The 23,221-nt window shown below is 41.1% G+C and overlaps 1 protein-coding gene across 5 annotated transcripts in view; it reads left to right on the plus strand.

The window, feature by feature from the left end:
* The window catches only part of LOC118819779 (ral guanine nucleotide dissociation stimulator-like), a 124,473-nt gene that overhangs the window by 74,866 nt on the left and 26,386 nt on the right, over window positions 1-23,221 (plus strand). For 4 of the 5 annotated variants that reach the window (XM_036587684.1, XM_036587686.1, XM_036587682.1 and 1 more), the window contains exons 2-3: window positions 18,428-18,732; window positions 19,791-19,865. In XM_036587684.1, coding sequence (XP_036443577.1) covers window positions 18,428-18,732; window positions 19,791-19,865 — 380 coding nt within the window. Of the gene's footprint in view, window positions 1-9,706; window positions 10,382-18,427; window positions 18,733-19,790; window positions 19,866-23,221 lie in introns of those variants that run through there. The other variant, XM_036587683.1, reaches the window with a different exon arrangement.

A 23,221-nucleotide genomic window follows, 5' to 3' on the forward strand; every position in this document is an offset into this window, starting at 1 on the left:
CTCTCTCTCTCAGTCATTCTCTTTCTCTCACTTTCTATCTTTTCTCTCACTTCATTATTTCTCTCTCTTTGTGTCTCTTTCTCCTAATTCTCCTGTCTCTCTCATGCTTTCAATTTCTTTCTTTCTTTTTTTCGTTCTCTCTGACTCTCCCTTATTCTCGTTATTTCTGTTGTCTTTCTTTCTTTCTTTCTTTCTTTTTCTCTCTCTATGTCTCTCTCATTGTCATTCTCATCCCCCCACTCTGTTATTCTTCCGGATTCCTGCACAGTCAGACAGAGTGAGAAGGATAGAGATGCTCTGGAGTTGGTGTTGGGACACTTTGTCCCTGTGTGTGTGTGTGTGTATGTGTGTGTGTGTGTGTGTGTGTGTGTGTGTGTGTGTATGGTGGTCTCTGTATTATTCCAGTATTTTTTTGTTTTTTGCTGTGTGAAAGAACATGACCTTATTTGTTCACCCAAACAAAAGAGGGTGTCTGTCTCACTTTCACTCTCTTCCTGATCCAGCAGCCTGGAGCCTGGCGTCCTCCTTCCATGTCTACAGATTTTAAACACTGAATTGAACAGTGAAGTTTTAATGAACGATGTACTTTTGTTCTAAATACTCCATAGAATTCATCAGTAGACAAAACGTCCTCGTATGCTTGGCCATAATCCAAAGTATGCAAACATAGAATGTGCTAACATTGCACCCAAAATTCCAACAGTGCACACGTATTTGCAGCCGTCTGTTGTCCCAGTATAGTTAGCACAGCATTACCGTCAGCATGGGTCATGAAATACCTGCACTGAGGTCTATTTGAAAGCTCCCAGGAACTCACATTCAGAAAAACACTTATTATCTCCAAGAATTACAATGTTGAGTGTGTGAGTTCAGACAAAGCCTTCAACATGGTGGTGGTAGTATGAGGGAAGACTGATTGAGGGAGGGGGAGAACTCTGAGAACTTGAGGTGGAGTTCTGGGCAGCTTCTGCCTGTAGCTAGGAGGCCGGACCCCCTCATAGCTATAGTAGAAGTGATGTAGGACTGAGGAACAGGGAGGATATAGGGTGGTGGTGAGGATTGTGAACACTTCATCACGGGAGCGGAAGGTGAGGATGTAAATTTATAGGGTGTTAGATTGGAAGAAGGAGGGGTTTCAGCCATGTTCTTCCCCCCAAACTTCAGTTATAACATAACTACATTATACGTATGCAGCCAGTGTCGGTGAACAATCCAGTCCCGTCGTTTCAGCAGTATGAAAGGGTTCTTGTCCATTTTTATTGATAACAATGTTTTTTGTTTTTTTTTCCACTCTCAAAACCTGGTACATTCCCAACACACCTTCATTGCAGCCATTCTGTTGCAAAAACTGAAAACTGTATTGTAAAATCCATGCCAGTGGAAAACTAATTGTAATTTTTTGCAAAACTGTTCCTTTAACTCTTGTGTTGTGTTGATGTGTTTGTTACTCAGTGGTCTGGTGGACCCCACCGCATTATTGTTTTTTTAAATCAATACAGCCATAACAGTTTATGTAAAAATACCAGATGTTTAAAATATCACAAGTGGTCAGCATAGGGTTCTCCTTTAGCAGCTGTAGCCAGTCAGCAGCCTGTCCATGTTGTCCACCCTCACACACACACATATACAAACACACACACACAGACACACACACACTAACAGCAGGCCATGTAGGAGGAGAACAGAGTGAAGGACACTGCACCTCCACACTTTTATTCCCTGCAGGTTCACCCAACACCACATGTGTAATATAAATGTGTGGGGGGTGAACAGAGTGAAGACACTGAAAATGGGTTATTTTATATGTTCTTCGCAGAAAATGAGCAAAGGCCAAAAATCTGAGGTTGAAATAATAATAAATCGCATCATTTTTTCTTTTGGTAAACATTGAAAATGAGTCCCACAGACCTGAACACCCCACAAGGGTTTAGGCTCAATACAGGCCCTGTTCCAGATTAAAAATGGACTTTCAGTTGTTATTAGTGCTGAAATGTCCAGGAATAGGCTGAGTGTGTGCGGGAAGTCAAGCTATAATGTTACGGTGTGATCATGTTTCCTACTTAGAGACGACTTGCAATTACAGTCTGAAACTAAAATCTGTCGCTGAAATGTTCGCTCAGCTGCTGCTTTTATGCTTCTGACAAATGTCTTAATGGCGTTTAATATGGAACAGGATGTGTGGTTCAGTTTTAACTGGGTACAGATTTCGCCGAGTATGATTTTTCACAGTTTTTGCTGAGTTGAGTGTTGCAGTGTGGATCCTCCAGCCTGTTGTGCTGTGTCTCATTTCACTGTGAAAAACAGCATTAGTGTGTGAGAGAAAGAGGGAGACAGACAAGCCAGAGGAAAGAAATATTCTAAAAGAGATCTCCTCTTCATCTCATGTTTACTGTTAGAAATAAAGGTTCTGTGCAGGTACATGTTTCATTCATCAAAGTACATACAATGTAAATGTTCCCTCAAAGGTACAACAGTGGTTTTAAAGTCCAATTGTGAACCTTAAATAAGTTTTTTCCAGGTGAAAAGTTCGTATTTGTACCTTTTTATGACATAATGTTTTAAAAAAGAACAATAAAATAAAAAGCCTGGAGACGAGACGGGGCGTGTGGAGTTAATACAATTTAGAAAATATAATTTCTTTATATAATTTCAGACCTTTTTTCTGAGCGTGTCCACTCACTGTCCACTCTATTAGACGCACCTGCGTTGTTGGTCCACCCTGTACATGTAAAGCCAGAGACAATAGCTCATCTTTTCCTGTACAGTATGAGCTAATCATCCTCTAGTCCTTCATCAGTGGTCACAGAACGCTGCCCACAGGACGCTGTGGGCTGGATATTTTTGGTTGGTGGACTATTCTCAGTCCAGCAGTGACACTGAGGTGTTTAAAAACTCCAGCAGCACTGCTGTGTCTGATCCACTCGTATCAGCACAACACACACTAACACACCACCACCACATCAGTGTTACTGCAGTGCTGAGAATGATCCACCACCCAAATAGTACCTGCTCTGTGAGGGTCCATGGGGGTCCTGATCACTGAAGAACAGGGTAAAAGGGGGCTAACAAAGTAGAGAAACAGATGGACTACAGTCTGTAACTGTAGAACTACAAAGTGCACCTATATAGTAAGTGGAGCTGATAAAATGGACACTGAGCTGGTGGTCATAATGTTATGCCTGATCGGTGTTTATAACAGCAGTCTTTCAGTAAAGAGAACTCTTGTTTTTCTTATTGATCTCCAGAACTTCTTACAATGAAACCCTGATTTTAATCACCTCTTTTCTCCTAAGGGGTTTTAGGAGAAACAATCCAGAAATCAATATTGACAATATCGAGACCTGCTTTATTTCTTTGAGACAATCTTAGGCAAAACATTTTACCTCTGGGAAATTAACTACGCAGAAAGTATTGAGAATATTTCATTTTCCTGCTTTCTTCTGTTATTCCTTTCTCTGAGATCAGAAAAATAGGCGTATGACAGTTTCACAGTTCACATCTGCTTGTTGACCAACCTATTATTTGGTCATTGTTGTTTGGTCCCGCTAGATTTGAAACATCAGAAAATTTTTTCCACGGTCAGTGGTGAAAGTGTACGGTCAAGCATGATCGTGCGTCATTTGAACTCAAGTGTACTGGAAAGAGGAAAGAAAAAGAGCAAGAGAGTGAAAATGTGAGAAAACCAATGGCAGTTTAAAAGTACAAGGCGAGAGAAGGTCCTAGCAGCTAAACAAAGCTAGCTGACAACAGTATAATGCTAATGATGTAGCTTGCAGGAAGTCTCAACCTAATCAATAAAACAATAATAAAAAAAAGAAAAGTAGTTAAAACAGTTTATACCCTGTGATCCGACATGTAGTTGTTTGTAGTCTTTGTGTAACAAAGCGTTTCAGAGCCGTCTTTCAGTGAAACAGTTTGATCCAACCAAGACACTTAGCATAGTTAGCTTATTTTAGCATAGTTAGCTTGTTTGACCACAGAGAAAAACGCTTCTGCAGCAGCGATACTGACCTTTGACGTTGTTGTTGATGTGCTGTGTGATGTCTTCACATCACAGTTGTTAGGCTAGGCTACATTTTCATTAGAGAGAAGCAAATTGTTTCCCTTGCAAAATGCTAAAATTGCTAAAAACAAGCAAATTTAGCTATCCAGAGTAAAAGTGCTTTAGTCTAGTTATGCTCCACAGTGAAACACAGGGGACTAATATTGTTTATAAAAATGAAAAATGAACCAGTGTAATGGTCGGCATTCTAGGCCTAAATACATTTTTTTTCCAGGTTTGTAATTATCTCCTGCTAACTTCTCCATCTTTTCAACACAAGGTCCAAGCAGCTAAACGAAGCTAGCTGGCAACAGTATAATGCTAATGATTAGGGGTGCAGGAAAAAATCGATTCTTAGATGCATCGCGATGCGGACGTGAACGATCTGAACCGATTCACAAATGTCAAAAATCGATTTTCTAAATATTTAATTTATAACGTAATGTTGACGGAACGCAAAAGGCGGAACTTGGAAGTGGGTAAGTGCAGCGCCCGGACAGTCTGTGGCGGCACATAACAAAAACACTACTGGATGAGTGAGAAATCCGACCGGCTCCCTCTGCATTAAAGCCAGGTTAGATCAGGAGTCACAACACAAATGATAAGAAGAGACATTTTGTCCTTCAACAAAAGCCAAACCACCTTGGGAGCCACAACATGTAATGTCCAGTATGTCTCAGTATGTGCTGATGTCCTAGTATAGACTAAACAATATAAACGAGAGCGCAGATTTACTTCGCCTACAGCCGCTTTCCTCCCATCTCCACCAGAAAACCTTTCCTCAGAAGTTGATCAGTTAAATGTCTCTCAATGTTCGACTGTTTAACAAGGCCGAAGTCGCTTCTTATTCTCCAGCTTCTCGTTCGAATTTACCCGTTCCACGTTAAATTCTGACTGAGGCGCCGAATGTAAATGCGGCACCATTTAATGTGGAATGGGAGAATTCGAAAGAGAAGCTGACTTCAACTTCGCCACTTTTTAGTGTTTGACAGTCTCTCGTTGCAGATTTACATACCAGGAAACCAACTACGCTGCTTATAAACGCGAATAACGCATCGCTGCTATGTGACCTGCAGTCTGCACACCGGTTCTCAGTCGTTGCGAAACAGGGCTTTCGCGCTATGCTGCACACGACCCGTCTCGAAGATACTTTACTGACACAGCGATCCCCCCTCCGTCTCTACAACCAGACCAAAACCGAAGTTATAAAATCACTAAAGAAAACGGGTAGAATAGCTGTAACATGTGCTGCGGGGTCATCCATCACCACTGGATCTTATTTCACCGTAACTGCGCATTTTATCGCAGATGAGTAGCAGCAGCTTCTCATGCTCCAAACAAGAGCACTGAATGAGAGCCTTCTAGTTCACCTGCCGCATCACTTCCATTTGTTTTATTAAAAAAGATATTGGAAGTAAATTCATTATGGATCATGACAAATACTTTGCTTTAAAAGTACCAAGTCACTTTAAATAACAATAACACTGAGTCACTTAGTCACTTTAAAATGTATATTGTCTCTACATTCTGTATATATTTAGTGTATATTTAATTTCAGTTGGTTTTTATTTTTACTTATTTACTTTATGCAGAGTGACTACCTGAGCCTGACCACAAGCATTTCAGTGCATAAATGTCCTGATATGTTGTGCAAGTGACAAATAAACTTGAAACATCAGCTCACACAGTGAGAAAATATAAATGCTATATAGAAAATAAGATGCATCGAGATGCATCGATAAGCATTTCATAATCGCATCGCAGCCCTCTGAATCGTAATCGAATCGAATCGTGAGGTGCCTAAAGATTCCCACCCCTACTAATGATGTAGCTTGCAGGAATCTTAACCTAGTCAACAAAACAGTAATAAATAGCATGAAAGTAGTTAAAACAGTTTATACCCTGTGATCTGACATGTAGTTGTTTGTAATTTTTGTGAAACAAAGCGTTTCAGGGAAACAATTGGATCCAACCAAGACATTTAGCATAGTTAGCTTATTTTAGCATAGTTAGCTTGTTTCACCTCAGAGAAAAACGCTTCTGCAGCAGCGATACTGACCTTTGACGTTGTTGTTGATGTGCTGTGTGATGTCTACACATCACAGTTGTTAGGCTAGGCTACATTTTCATTAGAGAAGCAAATTGTTTCCCTTGCTAAGTGTTAGCAATGCTATAATTGCTAAAATACAAGCAAGGTTAGCTATCCAGAGTAAAAGTGCTTTAGTCTAGTTATGCTCCACAGTGAAACACAGGGGAATACGAGCCTAATATTGTTTAGAAAAATGAAAAATGAACCAGTGTAATGGTCGGCATTCTAGGCCTAAATACAGTTTTCCAGTTTTGTAATTATCTCCTGCTAACTTCTCCATCTTTTGATCTGAGCTGCCACCAGTGTGAAAAGTGCTCTGTAAGTAAAGATCAATAAATAAACAATCTAGTTGGCCACTGGCTGGAATATTATTATGCATATTATTTGCATAAATTTCAGAAATTCTCAACTTTTTTAGCTCTCTTTGCTCCGCTGCAAACCCCTGCACAGGACTGCAGCCCGTCTCTATAGAAATCAATGGTGCCGGAGTGAAAAACACTGTAATGTAAGTAGAGCGTCAGGTTCTGGTCTGGGCTGAGTCGTGTTTGTGTAGCTTGTTTTGCTGGGCGAAGGGGGTTTGAAATGGGTGGTCTGAAATTCTCTGTTTGTCCCGGGCTTGGAGATTCGATTTGACGACCCTGTTCATGTAGTCTACACTTTCTGTCTGTCCTTGGCTGGTTGGTGATGTCCAGCCGGCTGCCCTACTGGCCCAGTCGGGCTTCACGTCTGGAGTGTGATCAATGAGAGATGCACACACAGCTTGGCTGGTTGGCTGGTTCACAGAGTAAAGTGTGATGATCTATGGGGAGGTTCTACTTTGCCAACCTTAGACACGGGTTGTTTATTATGTTATTAGACCTTGTTTAATGCTTTATGAGCTCTTCTGACCTTACATGGCCACTGTATAGGTGTACAACCACACTGCTACAGCACTGTTTATCATTTTGTTTACTATTATGTAAAGAGTAGTTTTAACTATTAAACCATTCTAACCCTTTTATGTCACTGTCACAATGGAATGGGGCTTTGTGATGTCATAAAGGCCTTTATTCTCTCTTACAATAGATGAATGTCTTCTAGAACTGTACCGAGAATTCTAGAACTATTCACCAAAACACTCACTGTCCACTTTATTAGAAACCTCTGCCTTGTACTTCCATTTTATGAGCTCCGTCTACCTTATAGGTCCATTATATGGATGCACAATTACTGACCACAGTGCCTGTGCCAGTTTCTGACCACAAGACCAGATACAGTGGTGCTTGAAAGATTGTGATCCCTTTAGAATTTTCTATATTTCTGCATAAATTTGACCTAAAACTTCATCAAAAGTTCTAATAGTAGATAAAGAGAACCAAATTAAACACATGAGGCAAAAATAGTAGACTTGGCCGTTTATTTATTGAGGAAAATGATCCAGTATTGCAGATCTATGAGTAGCAAAAGTATGTGAAGCTTTGCTTTCAGTATATGGTGTGACCCAGTTGTGCAGCAATAACTGCAACTGAGTATTGTAAAATTATGTTTGCCCTCTTATTTGGTGAGGGGGTGGGGTTAGGGTAACTTTGGCCGATGCTGACCTAACCCAAACCTTACCTTAACCAAACCAAATTCTTCTTGCTCACTAAACACATGATACCAAAAATATCAGCTTTGGCATTGTTTGCTTCTTCTAATTAAAGCTACATTTTTAGGGGAAAAGGCATTGTTCCTTGTGAAGAGCAGACAAATGTCCCCACAGCCATGAAATGTTCAGGCATCATTGTGGGGGGTTTGGTCCACACGGAGAGATAAACCTGAAACCACTTTGTCCAAATTCCTCTCTTAATGAAGCCTCTCCAGACTGTTAAACTCAACAATAATTAGATTCCAGCAGTGATTCAGCTCCTCAGAAGAGGTTGTTATCTCAGGTTTTGTTCACTTGAACACTCAGGAACATATTTGCTTTTCTTCACAGGAAAGAAGTGGAGAGAGAGAGTGGGAGAAATATGTTTATTTGTACACAGTTTTGTCTACAGTAGCAGTGTGTGTGAAGGAGTGTGAGAGAGTGTGTGTTGTTTCTGAATGTTTTTTTAATTGAAAATAAAAAAAGTTAACATAGTTTCTGCATAATGCATCATCATACATTAAAGAGTTTGATTTTTCCACTGGGGAAAGAGGGAGTAGTCATGAGTGACACGAGAAAGAGTGAGAGAGGGAGGGAGGAAAAGGAGTGCAGACGTGGGAGTGGAAGAGAGAGGGATGATGTCATTGGAGCTGAAGGGCTGTTGTGTGTCTCTCTGTAGGATGAGGAGAGAGAGAGAGAGACCCCACTGTGAGGAAAAAGTTCAGTATATGCTGTTGGTTTGCTAAAAGTAATTCTAATGGCTGTGATAGTGATAATAATGTAATTGATATTGATGATGTTACTGTTGTTATTTTTGATGTTATTATTATTAATACTGCCATTAATATTGCTGTAGTTGTTGTTTTTACCTTTACTGTTGTTGTTTTACTGTCATTAGTGTTGCTCTCATACTCATTATTGCTCTGTTTTTAACTACTGCTGCTAAAACATTTGCTGACTATGTTTGGATCAAATGGTTAAACTTTACTTTGGCAGTGTTATACTTGACACAGTTCACGCCAGTAAATCTATCATCAACTCATCTGCCAATTGAATCTAATTTAGTGACAGAAAGAAGTGATGTAAACCATAGACATCACCCTCATAGGACTACAAAGAGTGTAGCTGGACAATGCCAACACCTATCTTGTACTTCCACTCACTGGCCGCTTTACTGGAAACACCTATCTTGTGCTTCCACTCACTGGCCACTTTATTGGAAACATCTACCCTGTGCATCCACCCACTGGCCACTTTATTAGAAATGCTTACTTTGTAGTTCCACTCTTTGGCCACTTTATTAGAAACACATACCTTGTACTTCCACTCACTGGCCACTTTGTAAGAAACACCTACCTTGTACTTCCACTACTGACCACTTTGTAAGAAACACCTATCTTGTACTTCATCTCTTCATCTCTCTACTTCATCTTGTACTTCATCTCTCTTTATCAGGCCACATTATTGGAAACACCTATCTTGTGCTTCCACTCACTGGCCACTTTATTGGAAACACCTACCTTGTGCATCCACCCACTGGCCACTTTATTAGAAACACCTACTTTGTATTTCCACGACTGACCACTTCATTAGAAACACCCACCTTGTACACCCACCTTGCACTCACTGGCCGCTTTATTAGAAACACTAACCTTGTTCTTCCACTTGCTGGCCATTTTATTAGAAACACCTACCCTTTGCTTCCACTCAGTTGCCTTTTATGAGCTACACCTTTAGCAGCTACTTGACAGTGGTCCACCAGCCAAATATATCCAGCCAAAAGTGGCTCTGTGGTCAGAAACTAACTATTGATGAACACAAACACAAACTGTGCACCAACTGATGAGCTTCAGTTTTTAACTGTACACCAGCAAGGTGGAGCTACAGGAGGAGTGTTTCTAATAAAGTGGCCAGGGTGTGTGTGTGTGTGTGTGGAGAATGTTTTTTTTTCACTGTGTTTTCTCTTTCTGAGTCAGACTGTTTCCACATTAGCTCTTATCTGCCGTGTCCGGACCGGAGGGGATCTGGTGTGTTTTCGTGTGTACGTGTGTGTGTGTGTGTGTGTGTGTGTGTGTGTGTTTCAGAATAACTAAAGTTCTCAGAGGGGTCACACAGTCTGAGTGCAGCAAACTGACCTACATCCATCACACACGTGCAGGAGAGCCCTGGGGGCACTCACATACACACACACACACGTGCTGTGGCTGCACGATATGGACAAAACACTCCAATATATCATTACAAATTGCAGTACATTATAAACCCCCCTATGTATCATGGTTAACGAATGAGCTGTATTATTTTGACAGAGACAATTTACTTTTCCAGGATTACACGAACCCCTCGATTCATCAGAGCAGCCACAGAAACACTCATCAAGAGCTGTGATGGGTCAGAGCAAAAACACTGATTTATTCAAAGGCTCATTTGCACATTGTAACATTCTGTGATATGAGTAGAGAGAAGAACTCTGTGTGTGTGTTTGTGTGTTTGTGTGTGTGTGAGTGTGTGTGTGTGTGTGTGTGTGTGTGTGTGAGAGAGAGAGAGAGAGAGAGAATGTGTGTGAATGTGTGTGTTTCAGCCATTCCTGTGGATTTGTCCGGATATTACGACAGGAAAAAAAACGGGTCAGGAGAGCAGAAGGGTGAGCAGAGAGGGGAAGAAAGAGAAAGAGAATGTGACAGTGAGAGAGAGAGAGAGAGAGAGAGGAAGAAAGAAAGAGATGGAGAGTGAAAGAGAGGGAAAGAGAGGGGCAGAAAGAGAAAGAGAGAGAGACTAATGTTGCCTTCATATGTGGAAAATCTGTTTTTGTACCTGTTTTTGTACCTTTTTTGTTGCTACCTCTCTCTCTCTCTCTTTCTCTCCCTCTCTCTCTCTCTCTCTCTCTCTCTGTATATATATATATATATCCAAAATGATAACTTTACAGGAGAAGGAAAAAACATACTTAACTTTTAATGTAAGTCAATGGAACCAGAATTTTTAGAGACACAACATAAGAACACAATTGCCCTTGTTGGATGAGTAGGATGGCCTGGGTTGTCTCTGTCCAGTGATGTTGCAGACACATCACTACATATATAAAACCTCAGATCTCCATAACAAGTACATTTCCATGAGAAGGAAGAAGCTTTCTTCACTTTCAGTGTAAGATAATACAAGATTTTATTTTTTTCAAAAGTCATTTTTGTATTTTTTCTATTGGTCTGTTTTAATTAAATGTTAGCAGCTGTAAGAGGCAGCTGCCATTTTAAAATTGTGAAAAAAAATCTCTCATTATTTTCTTTTTCTCTACTTCTTGCTACTTAAGCGTTCTTCTACTGTATTTCATCCACCTTACCTGCTTTCTCCTCACACACACATGCATGCACACACACACCCACACACACACACACACACACACACACACACGGATGGTTTATATAAACTCTCATGGCCAGATGTCGTTGTGTGTGGCACCTGTGTGTAGGAATCTTAGTGTTTACTTCTGTCTGAAACCATATGTGAGTGTGTGTGTGTAGATGTGTCTGTGTGTGTGTGTGTGTGTGTGTGTGTGTGCATTGGGTGATGGGGAGGATGGGGGCGTGAGATTAGTTAGAGGCTGAAAGTGTGTGTAAGTGGTGGATGGCACAGATGTTGACAGAAAGTGATAAGAGTGTGTGGTGTGTGTGTGTGTGTGTGTGTGTGTGTGTGTGTGTGTTTCCTGTCCACTTGTCAACTCCAGATACAGCTTTTAACCCCATCAAGCACACATACATACCTATAGCAGAGCTTCAGTGCAACTACAGACAAGAACCCAGAATATAGTAAAATTATCTTTAACACACGCAATATGTCCAAAAGTTTGTAGACGCCTGTTCATCCAGTGTTTCTTCTGAAATGAAGAGTATTAATAGTGAGTTTGTCCCTCTTTGCTGCAGTAGCAGCCTCTACTAAGCCTGGGAAGGCTTTACACTAGATGAACATTGCTGTGAGGATTTGATTGAGCATTAGTGAGGTCAGGTACTGATGTTGGATGGTCAGTTCTGGATCACTCCAACTCATCCAAAAGGTACTGGATGGAGCTCCATCACTCCAGAGACCACAGTTCCACTGCTCCACAGCCGAATACTGGGGGGCTATATACCCCTCTAACTAACACCTGGCATTCGTCATGGTGACCTTAGGCTCATATGCAGCTGCTCCAGAACATCCCATTCCATTGGTCCATGTTTTTCTGTGGAGATTATTCAAACCTTGTGTGTAATTGAACACCTGTGTCAGCAATGGGTGAGTGGTGACCGAAGGAGTGTTGCAGGTTTGTGATTGGACAGTGGTCAGTGAGCAAACAATTATGAATCCTCATGAATATTCCAAAATATATAAGCTTTATTTGTACAGTGTCCTCAAAAAGTATTTGGATATTCGTGCCGTACTTATAAATGTGTTTAGTTGGTTGTGTTAGGAAACAAACATTCCAAGACTGTCATTTTCTTTCACGCAAAATATTCTTTACTATTGAAAGTATTCAGGTTTACATCCAAAATGTCTGAGCTGATGACCCCATCAATGACCACAAGCTCACTGACACCATCGTAAGTTAAAGCCCCGGACTTTGACGTTTACACCTCTGGGCTTTCCAGGACCCTCAGTGCAGTCTGGCTAGAATTGTTCTCCAGGTTTCCTCCACACAAAGGCTCTACCATCAGTTTGATGTTGTACTAAAATAGTTTTTCCCTGAAACAAATCTCATTTTGCTAAACATTTTATGAAGTAACCTAAAGAATGGCATTAAAGTTTACCAGCGGTCAAGTGGTCAAAGTTCCCAGATACCTTTTGGGGCCACTGTGTGGGGAAATGGCGCTCGGACCTCCAGCGAGGCCTGAATAATCTTTCCTTTTGCTTGGACAGCTCTTTCCTCGTTTCTCATAAACAGTGTTAGTTTTGTTAGCTGTGCTGGCTCCGCTCCAGTCTTCTGACGGAACAACAGTGTCTGATTGTGTGTGTGACTGTGTGTATGTATGTATGTGTGCTTGTGTGCTTTGTATGGGTAGCAGTGGCCCTGGAGTGTGTGTTAATGTGTGTATTAGGGATGTGCTGCCCTCTAAATGTTAGAGCACCAAGTTAGAAGTTAGGACTTTTATTATTTTCATCATACGCCCCATGATGAATGCATTAGGTGCTTTTTTAAATTTATATTTATTTGCCTCAACCCAACACATCCAGTCAACTCCAGTAATTGCGATCATCTCAAATAATTGTGATAATTTTAAATAATGGTGATTAGGCGATTATATAAGAATTTTGACAGGCCTAATTATTTGGCTGAAAACCATAATTGGTAATTAACACCTTATTATGGTACTAGTAATTCTACTTTTTTTGCATTTTTAAATCAGTTCACTGTCATCTGTATGGTAATCTGTATGGTACATGATTAACATGACAATTAATTCAATTTTGTTATTTTGAGACTGCAAGATAATGCTCGTTATCTCAACTTTGTTATCTTGAAATCACAAGATAATTAATCGATAAGTAACTCGTTATTTTAAGATAACAATTTTGTTATCTTGAGATAAAATAGTTAACTGTTATCTCAAGATAAGAACTTTGTTATCTTGAGATCACAAGATAAATAGCTCAATATTTTAAGATAACAACTTTTGTTATCTCAAAATAACAAGTTAAGTTTCAGAAAATTGTAACTATCTCATGGCCTCTCCGGACTTCCGTACATGGCTACATGCCACTGTTGGTCATGCAGAAGCCACGGAAGGCGTTTTTGGTTTTAACAGCTTCATGTAAACACAGCTTTAGCCTGCACCACTGTTTCATCTGGTGTTGGGAACTTAGCTGAGCTGTGCTAGTTAGGCCACCTACCAAGATAGCGAGTGGCAGCGCTTGACTGTTAAAGTAAACAGAGTTTAATACTATGAAAAAAAACTTTTGCCCTATATGCCCTCCTAGTGCTGTAAAAGGTAGGTATTATAGTAACTAACATTAGCCAGGTGGATGTGAGGTCACCAATTGTGTGTTGAGTTTAACATTTCGAGATGGTTGTGCACTGATTATAAGATTATCTAGCTTATTTCTAGACATAGTTTAAAGTCATTTTATCAAGTAAGATTATCTCACTATACTGGCAGATAATTTTGCTGATTCCAAGCACATTTAAAACAAGCAAAATCATCAAAAAATGTCTAGTAAAAAATTATTTATTGACTATATTTAAGATAACAAGTCACCATTTTTGCAGTGTGCACACTTGGTCAGGAACTTTCACTATAATAAATGCAGCATGAAGCTTCTTTTATACAGTGATACAGAAATGGGATAGCATAACAAAAGCTCTAGGTCCACATACTGATCCATTACTGTGACCAACATGGACATGCATGCACACCAACTACTGTATGGGGCAGATTTTAATGAGTTATAGGGAACAAGACAGGGTCCCTGAATGGATCACTGGTGAGATGTTAGGGGTAAAACTGTGAGAATGGATCATTGGGTAATTGCCGATAGACATTACACAGCTGAATCAGACAACTGAGATAAACAATTATATATTTAGCCTAATGACTCTGGTTATTGTATAGCTGTGCATGTCTTCCTCTACAAACACACACACTGTGACATGCTCAGTAACACAGTAGCACAGACACACATACCTGAGCATATACACAAGGTAGTTTGTGCTGTACTGATGGCAGCTCTTCCAGTGTCTGAAACGGCCTAAATGTGTGTGTGTGTGTGTGAGTGAGTAATTCCCCAGCTGGTCTTCTCCCCCGTGGTCTTCCCGGATCCAAGATCCAGAGAGGGGAACCACACACGTACACACACACACACACACACATTGAACCGCATTCACATTGGCTCTTTTTTCAGCCTCCTGTCTCATTTTTCTGGGCTGTTAGTTTCTGTTTGTTGTAGAACAATAAAGAATGAGTGATTGCGTATGGGAGAGAGAGAGAGAGAGAGAGAGAGAGAGAGGGGGGAGGGAGGGAGGTGAAGGGGTGTGTTTGTTGGAAGCCTTTGATGGCAGAGCGGTGGAGTTGAGGAATTTAGACTAGTGTTAGTCAGACGAGAGAGAGAGAGAGAAAGAGAGAGACGGGACAGTGAGTTTAGTATAATTTAGTGCATGGTTCTTGTGGTCATCTTTTCCGTCTTTTTTCTTATGTCCTTTTCCTTCAGTTCTACCTCCCTCTCTTTCTTTTGCTCATTCACTCTTTTACTCTCTCTTCCTCTCTGTTCCTTCACAGTGAGGTCAAAGAGTTCTGTAGACAGTGAACCAATCAATGCTGAACTGTTTCAGCTGTTACCATAGTGACTTCTGACCACAGCTGTTACTATAGTGACCCCACACTACTGTGGTTACTATAGTGACCCCACACCACTGTGTTTACCATTCACTACTCTCTTTACCATAGAGACCTTTCACTACTGTCCTTACCATGGTGACCCCTCACTACTGCTGTTACTATAGTGACCTCTCACTGCTGCTGTTCCTGTAGTAACCCCAAACTACTGCTGTTACTATAGTGACCCCACACTACTGCTGTTACTATAGTGACCCCACATTACTGTGGTTACTATTGTGACCCTATGCTTCTGTAGTTACTATAGTGACTCTACACTCCTGTGGTTGCTATAGTGACTCTACACTCTTGTGGTTACTATAGTGAGCCCACACTACTGTGGTAACTGTAGTGACCTTTACCTACTGCCTACTGCCATTAGTTTAGTTACCCTCACTACAGTAGTACAGTGACCGCTCACTACTCTCTTTAAAATAGATACCTCTCACTGCTATCCTTACCATAGTGACCCCTCATTACTGCCATTACCTTACTAACCTCTTACTACTGCTGTTACCATAGTGACTCCCTCACTATTGCCATTAATACTGTGACCCATCAGTACTGCCATTACCTTACTGACCTCTCACTACTGTCATTACCATAGTCACTGCTGGCCACACACTAAGACCATTACTACAGAGAATCCTCTCTCCTGCTGTTACTACGGCTAAGGTCTGCTCCTCTGTACTGCCAGCTCCATAGTGATCCCTTGCTACTGCTGTTATCACTGACGCCTCACTGCTGTTGTTACAGTACTGTGACCCCTCACTACTGCCTTACCGTAGTGACCACTCACTTGTGCAATTTCTGTCATGACACGTCACTTCTACTATTATTATAGATACCTCTCACTACTGGTGCTACTATAGTGACTTCTCACTACTGCTGTTACTGTAGTGACCTCACCCAAAGGAGTGATTTCTGAGTAAGTCTCAGATGTGACTGATGGAGAAGCTAATATATGAGCTGTTTAACCAGACAGAAACTGTGAAGAAGGTTAGTGTCGTATTTCCATAGTGAACAGTCAGTGTGTGTGTGTGTGTGTGTGTGTGTGTGTGTGAAACTGCGCTCAGTGGCCTTGGTGTGTCAGAGGACGCTGAGAATAACACTGATAACATTACCAGCATTCTCTTTCCCCAGCACTCTTTGTCTCCTTCCCACTCTGTCTCTTTCCCTCTCTTTCTCTCTCTCTCTCTCTCTCTTTCTCTCTCTCTCTCTCTCTCTCTCTCTCTCTCTCTCTCTCTCATAAACACCAGTATGAGGGACACACAGGAAGAAGGGCTAGGCAGGTGTTAGGAGTCCAAATGGAGCACAGTGCGTCTTTGTGTGTTCAGGAATGTGCATGTTGCACATGTTGGGGTCATTCTGTAGCCCTTAAGCTCTGGCCCGTTGCCCTTCTTCCTGTACGGGGCTGTGTGACTGGGGTCAGAGCAAACACACGTGAGAAATCCTGTAACGAGATTAAACTCACTGTCAAACCTGAGCCTAAAACAGACTTTACTAGAAGGGGATTAATCCTCATGTGTGTGTAAGTACAGCTGTACCTACTGTACAACACTGTGCAGTCCTGACATATCTTCTGAGAAACTGAAGTAAGCCTGTCGCAGGTGGTGACACGCTTTTTGTGGTTACTATAGTGACCCCACACTACTGTGGTTACTATAGTGACCTTTACCTACTGCCATTAGTTTAGAAACCCTCAGTACAGTAGTACAGTGACAACTCACTACTCTTTTTACCATAGTGACCCCCTCACTACTGCCATTACCATAGCAATCTCTCACTACTGCCATTACCATAGCGACCTCTCACTACTGCTATTACCATAGGAATCTCTCACTACTGCCATTACCATAGCGACCTCTCACTACTGCCATTACCATAGCGACCTCTCACTACTGCTGTTACCATTGTGAACCCACACTACTGATATTGCCATAGTGACCCCCTCACAACTTGCATTGTTACCATAGCGACCTCTCACTACTGCCATTACCATAGCGACCTCTCACTACTGCTGTTACCATTGTGTTCCCTCACTACTGCTATTGCCATAGTGACCCCCTCACTACTGCCATTACCATAGTGACCTCTCACTACTGCCATTACCATAGCGACCCCTCATTACTGCCATTACCATATAGATAGATAGATAAATAGATAGATAGATAGACAGATAGATAGATACTACTGCCATTGTTACCATAGTGACCTCTCACTACTGCCATTACTATAGTGACCCCTCATTACTGCCATTACCATATAGATAGATAGATAGATAGATAGATAGATAGATAGATAGAGAGACAGAGAGAGTGAGAGAGAGGCAGTCTTTCTGATACAGGAGTGTCTGATTAATGAAGGAAGACAGAAAAGAAAACAACACTAAAAGGAGTGAGGATGGGGGGATGGAGGTGTAACCGGGCTGGTCCAGTCTAAGTGGTGAGGGAACACTGTGGGCTCTCAAGAGCTGAAAACACTAGTAAATACTTACAGCGTGTTTCATTTAGCGCTGCCTGTTTGTGCCAGCTTAAACTCAACTGCCCTGCTTACCAACATCAGAGCCTCACTCACTCACTCATACTCTCTCTCTCTCTTTTCATCTAGCTCACTCTCTCCTTTTCTCTCCCTCTCTCCCTCTCTGTTGTGTTTTTGCCACCCTACCTCTGGCTTTTCACTGACTTTGTAACGTATTAATTTGACTTCTGTATTTAATTTCTCAGGGAGTAAATAACAAAAATGTTATGAAATTTGAAGTGTAAAGAGTATTTGGTAGAAAACAAGGAACTGTATAGACGTAGAATAAATAAAATAAAACAAAGTAAACAAAGTAAACATGAATGTTTCAGTGGCTAGCTTATGGTCACTCATTGTGTACCTTGTTAGGGTTTACTCTTGTTTGTTACCTTTAATTTTCACATTTTGGTTAACATGAATTTCAGTTAACATGGATTTAATTTCATTTTTGCAGTAGAGGATGTAACTTGTCTTGTCTTCAGTTTCTTTCAGTGTAGAGAAGTGAGTTAAGTTACTTTCTACGTTTTTCTTGCTGTCCAGATGGTGCAGTGGGTTGTTTGGGTGTAGTTAGTAGCTTTTGAAGGCATTGTGGTGAAGGTAGTCTGGCTCTGGTTGGCCGAGGTGCCACTAGCATCCACATCTCTCCTCATTTTCTCATAAAATAAGCATTCAGAAATGATCAAACCTACATTTTCTCTCTCCTGAAAGACCGAACAAACTACAGCCTTGTATATATTTCAAAAATGTCTGTTGTTTTTATTTTGAATAATCATTATCTCACTCATTATCTCTCTCTCTCTCTCTCTCTCTCTCCCTCTCTCTCTCTGTAGAATGCCACTCAGGAGATAGGTGAGGAGGTGGAGGATGGAGCTGTGTTCACCATCACGCTGCGGAAGGTGCAGATGCACCACTCGGCCACTAAAGGTCAGCGGTGGCTCGGTGTGGACTCAGAATCCGCCCTCAGCCTTTACGAGACGTGTAAGGTCCGCACCATTAAAGCAGGAACGCTGGAGAGGCTGGTGGAGTACATGGTGTCCGCCTTCAGAGGAAATGACTCCACATACGTCACCATCTTCCTCTGCACGTACCGCTCATTCGCCACTACCAAACAAGTGCTGGACCTGCTGCTCAACAGGTACATCAACTTATCTACATGATCATTTATGAACATTGCACTGCAAAAAATATATCTCAGCCATAGCTGCGTTGCAAAGCCTGGGCTGCAGCCGAGGTAGTGCGGGTCCTCTGTAGGACTGTCCTATGAAGACTCCTCCTTAGTAGCCTATCGGTCACACAAATGGAACAGTCCTAACGAGGCTGTGTGGTGACGTCACCAGAGTGGCGAGAAACTCCTGAGGGAACTGGTGAGAGAAAGTGGAGCCTTCTGCATTGAGTTTGTTGCTTTTTCATTTCTTCACAGAAATGGAGGAGATGCTCTTATGTAGTACGATAAATTACATATATACAAATATTTCTAAATAAAATACGATATATAGGTGAATTCTTTAATTAATCAATCATTTTACTCTTTATAAGGTAACAAAGATGAATTCAAGTACATGAACAACTTCCTTCACTTTGGAACGGCCTGTTATGACGTAGCAGCCGAGAAATGCACTTTAGAACGCACCTAATATTTCACATTAATATTTCACATTAATATTTCACATGATTATTCAACCTGTTTCTAGTTATTTTTTACCTGCTTCAAGCAACTGTGTACTAGCATTCAAAAGGATAATAATAATGTATACATTGTGGAGTTCCTTTTATACAGCAGTTGTAAACTGAATAAAAAAGTAAAGGAAAGAATATCATTCTGTTATTATTCCCCGAATATTATATCAAACTTGCTTTAATCTTGGCATTTCTGGTAAAGTTGGTTTTGTGTTGGACATTTGCTGGATTTTCGACTTTCCTCTCCTTATTTTTTTCATAAAACAAACGTTCCGAAATTATCAAACCTACGTTTTCTCTCTCCTGACAGACCGAGAACGAACTACAGCCTCATATATATTCCAAAATGTCTGTTGTTAAAATTTCACTGAACGTAATATTTCAGAAATCACCAGCGCTTTAGTCATTAACCCTCTGGGATCCACGAACACGCCTGCGTGTCAAATTCAGTGTTTCTATATATGTTTGTACATGTTTATGCTGTAGTTCTAACTGGCGGATGCTCTGTTGTTTCAGGTATGCTAAACTGCAGCACCTGCCGGGTTCAGAGGGCCACCGGCTGACCCACGATGACCGCACGGAGCTCAGGAAGTGAGTACCTGTGGCTAGACAGATGACTGATGTGATTGGCTTTGCCCTCCCTGGTACAATATGACTTTACAAGTGGCTTTGGAAAACATTTACTGTTTTGATAGCTTAAAAACAGCAACACTTAGGGCCAACCCCATTTCACCCCTCACCCCTACGCTTAGCCCTACTCTTCAGTTTTGCGCATTCACATCTAGGGGTTGAGTGTCCCAATTTTGTGGAGATAGAGGGGTAGGGTGAAGTGTTAAAGCTTTATGGCCCCCTTAACAGTGGTTTGTCAGTCACACTCCAAACAGAGTGATATGAGAAAAAAAGAAAAGTCGGCAAGATGCACAAGCAACCAAACAAATCTCCTTTGCGTTTTGCACAGAGAACTGTGGGTAACCGAAGGCCTGGAAGAAAAACCCACAAATCATTTTACTGTGACCAACATGGACGTGTACACTCCGCAACTACTCTAGGTCCAGATTTTAATGAGTTAAAAAAACTGCGCAGATTTTTCAACACTTTACATAATTAAATCGTTGAGATGTAAACAGGGTCATTCCGAGTGGTCTGATGTCAAAATGGTTCACTGTGGAGAAACTTGCTGAATTGTATTTCTTTACAGTGGTGGTGATGGGAACCAGGGATTGTGATGTCGACAACACAAATATAGCCATTTTATTTACTATGCAAAACCACCAGTGAACCTGCACGTCTTCTGAGTTTTTGTATGTAATGCTGATAAAGGTAAAATAGTAATAAACCCAAAAAATATGTTTAGTTTGTGGACTATTTTTCCGTACAACACTCTACACATACCTTTACGCCTTAAATGTAAAAAGTTATAGACGAAAATCTAATAACAAAACTGCTATAAAACAATGTCTCGGGCATCAGGTGGCAAATCGGTAAACACTGAATGATGTAACTTTATATGAGGGGGGTTTTAGGGGCAGTCATTGCTTCAGACGTTTCCTTTGATCACCGCTGTGAACTTGTTAAATTACTGTAGAACGACTCATTTCCTATCAAACCGAAGTCTGAACGACTTTGTTTACATCATTACGATTAAATTACTTGACATAAAAACACTGGAATTCCCCATTAAAGGGGGCAAAGACAAAGGCTCTGGATGCATTGTCTGTGAGATGTTAGGTGAGATACGGTTAAAAACCCACCAGAGCTCTATTCTGAGCGCCATGAGTGAGGTGGAAAGCCCCAAATCAAATTGTTTATTGCAGTTCAAGTTCAAATGAGTGGTTTAATGTTGGCTGACATGACAAGGTGCTGTAGTACAAACTCAGACTTGGGTCTGCCATTTTCTGGGGCAGTGAAGTGAAAACGTGAGACACAATAACAAATCAGTTATGTGGTCACATTCCACTCACTTTACTAGGTGTTCAGGGCACTACAGTAGTCAAATATCTCGCTACTTGATTTTAGCTCTTCTTTTTGCAGGGGAAATGGATACGGTGCTAGTGTACATGCTAAATATGTAAAAAAAATAAATAGGTTACCCTTTATTAATCTTACAATGGGGAAATTCACCTCTGCATTTAAATCATACATGCACTGAAACACCCACATACACGCTAGTGAACTTACACACAAGGGGGCAGTGAGCACACTAGCCTGGAGCAGTGGGCAGCCCTATCCACAGCACCCAGGGAGCAGTTGGGGGTGAGGTGCCTTACTCAAGGGCACTTCGGTCACGTGCTGTCGGCGCAGGGAATCAAACCGGCGACCTTCCGGTCACAAGACTGGTACCTTAACCTCCAGCCTATGACGGCCTCCTACATTTGGTCTGGTCCAGGTGCCCCTCCCACGCAGGCACACCTACAGAGAAGCCCCACCCAAAGTGGGCTGGACTTAAGGTACGCCAGTAGAGAGCCTACCTAAATTTTCAAATCTGAAAATCTGGGCAGCCCAAACCCCAACATATCGGGAAGAGAGCGGGACAAACTGAGCAGGGCCCTAAAAAATATTAGCAAACTGTTTACAAAGTGATTCTTCTAAAAATAGTGACCAATCTACACTGTGTCTAAAAGTATCTCGACATCTCTTAGTGAATTTAGCTAATTTAGAGTGCACCCTTTGCTGACTCAGGCATTCTAACAGCTTGTCTGATCTCCATTGAAAAGCAATTACACTAAGGTTACCAAGCCCAGTGCCAAGTGTTGGCTAGAGGGGTCTGAAGCCCGCCAGCGTTGGGCTGTGGAGCAGTGGAACTGTGTTCTCTGGAGTGGTGGAGCTCCATCCAGTACCTTTGGGATGAGTTGGAGTGATCCAGAACTGGATATCACATCGATTAAGCCTAGACCTCACTAATGTTCTTGTGGCTGAATGCAATCGAATCCTCACAGCAGTGTTCCCACATCTAGTGTAAAGCCTTCCCAGAAGAGTAGAGGCTGTTGCTGCAGCAAAGGAGTATAAACTCTGTATTAATACCCTTCATTTCAGAAGAAATCTTGGATAAGCAGCGTCTACAAACCTTTGGACAAATAGGGTTGGTTTCCCAGACCGGGATTAAGCCTAGTCCTGTACTAAATTTTCCTTTCAATGCAGAATCTCCTTTTAGGTTGCTGCATAGTCCAGGACTAGGCTTAATCCCTGTCTTTGTCTTGAGCTTAGATAAGCAGTCATTACTCACTGCTGCTCTCTAAAAAGCACCCATTTGAAGTTACAACGTTCATTATTTTCATAAAGTGTCTTTTTCTAATGTGACTTGAATACTAAATCATCATAAATGCATACTGTGCAAAAGTCTCAGGCATCTAAGCACTTATTTTAAACCATTCATCACAGCATGAGTGTGTTTTGTCTTGTAAAAACAACATATATGATTAGAATAAATTCACATACATCATGAATACAGTGAAATATAAACTTCTTGTTCTTGTGAACTAAAGTTTGGTTCCACGTCTCATCGATGCCCCCAGCCTTGACATGGGATTTCTTCAGTCTAGTCACCAGCACATTTGACTACATTTTCATAATGGATCATTTTACTGAATTGATTCAAAGTCAGACGTTTAAGACATATTTTGGAGTTTTAACTGACTTGGACTTCAGATTAAATGCTTTTGCTTTGCATGACCCGATGTCTTAATTGTGTTTATTTTATTATGTCTTTGTTAATCATGACTATTTTATTCAAATAAATGATTGAACTTTCCATTTTGTCACTATCAAAACAGTCATAATACTACTGAAGCTTTACCAAATGTTTCGGTAGTGACAATTTTGGTTAATTCTGAGCAGAACTCAAAAACACTAGCCATTGCTTGACTGGCAAACACCGCTTTGAACAGTTATACACACATAAAATCACAATATTTTTCATTAAAATGCAAAAAAAAATATTACTTAATTGC

This window comes from Colossoma macropomum, unplaced genomic scaffold (assembly GCF_904425465.1).
Source record: "Colossoma macropomum unplaced genomic scaffold, Colossoma_macropomum, whole genome shotgun sequence".
Taxonomy (NCBI): Eukaryota; Metazoa; Chordata; class Actinopteri; order Characiformes; family Serrasalmidae; genus Colossoma; species Colossoma macropomum.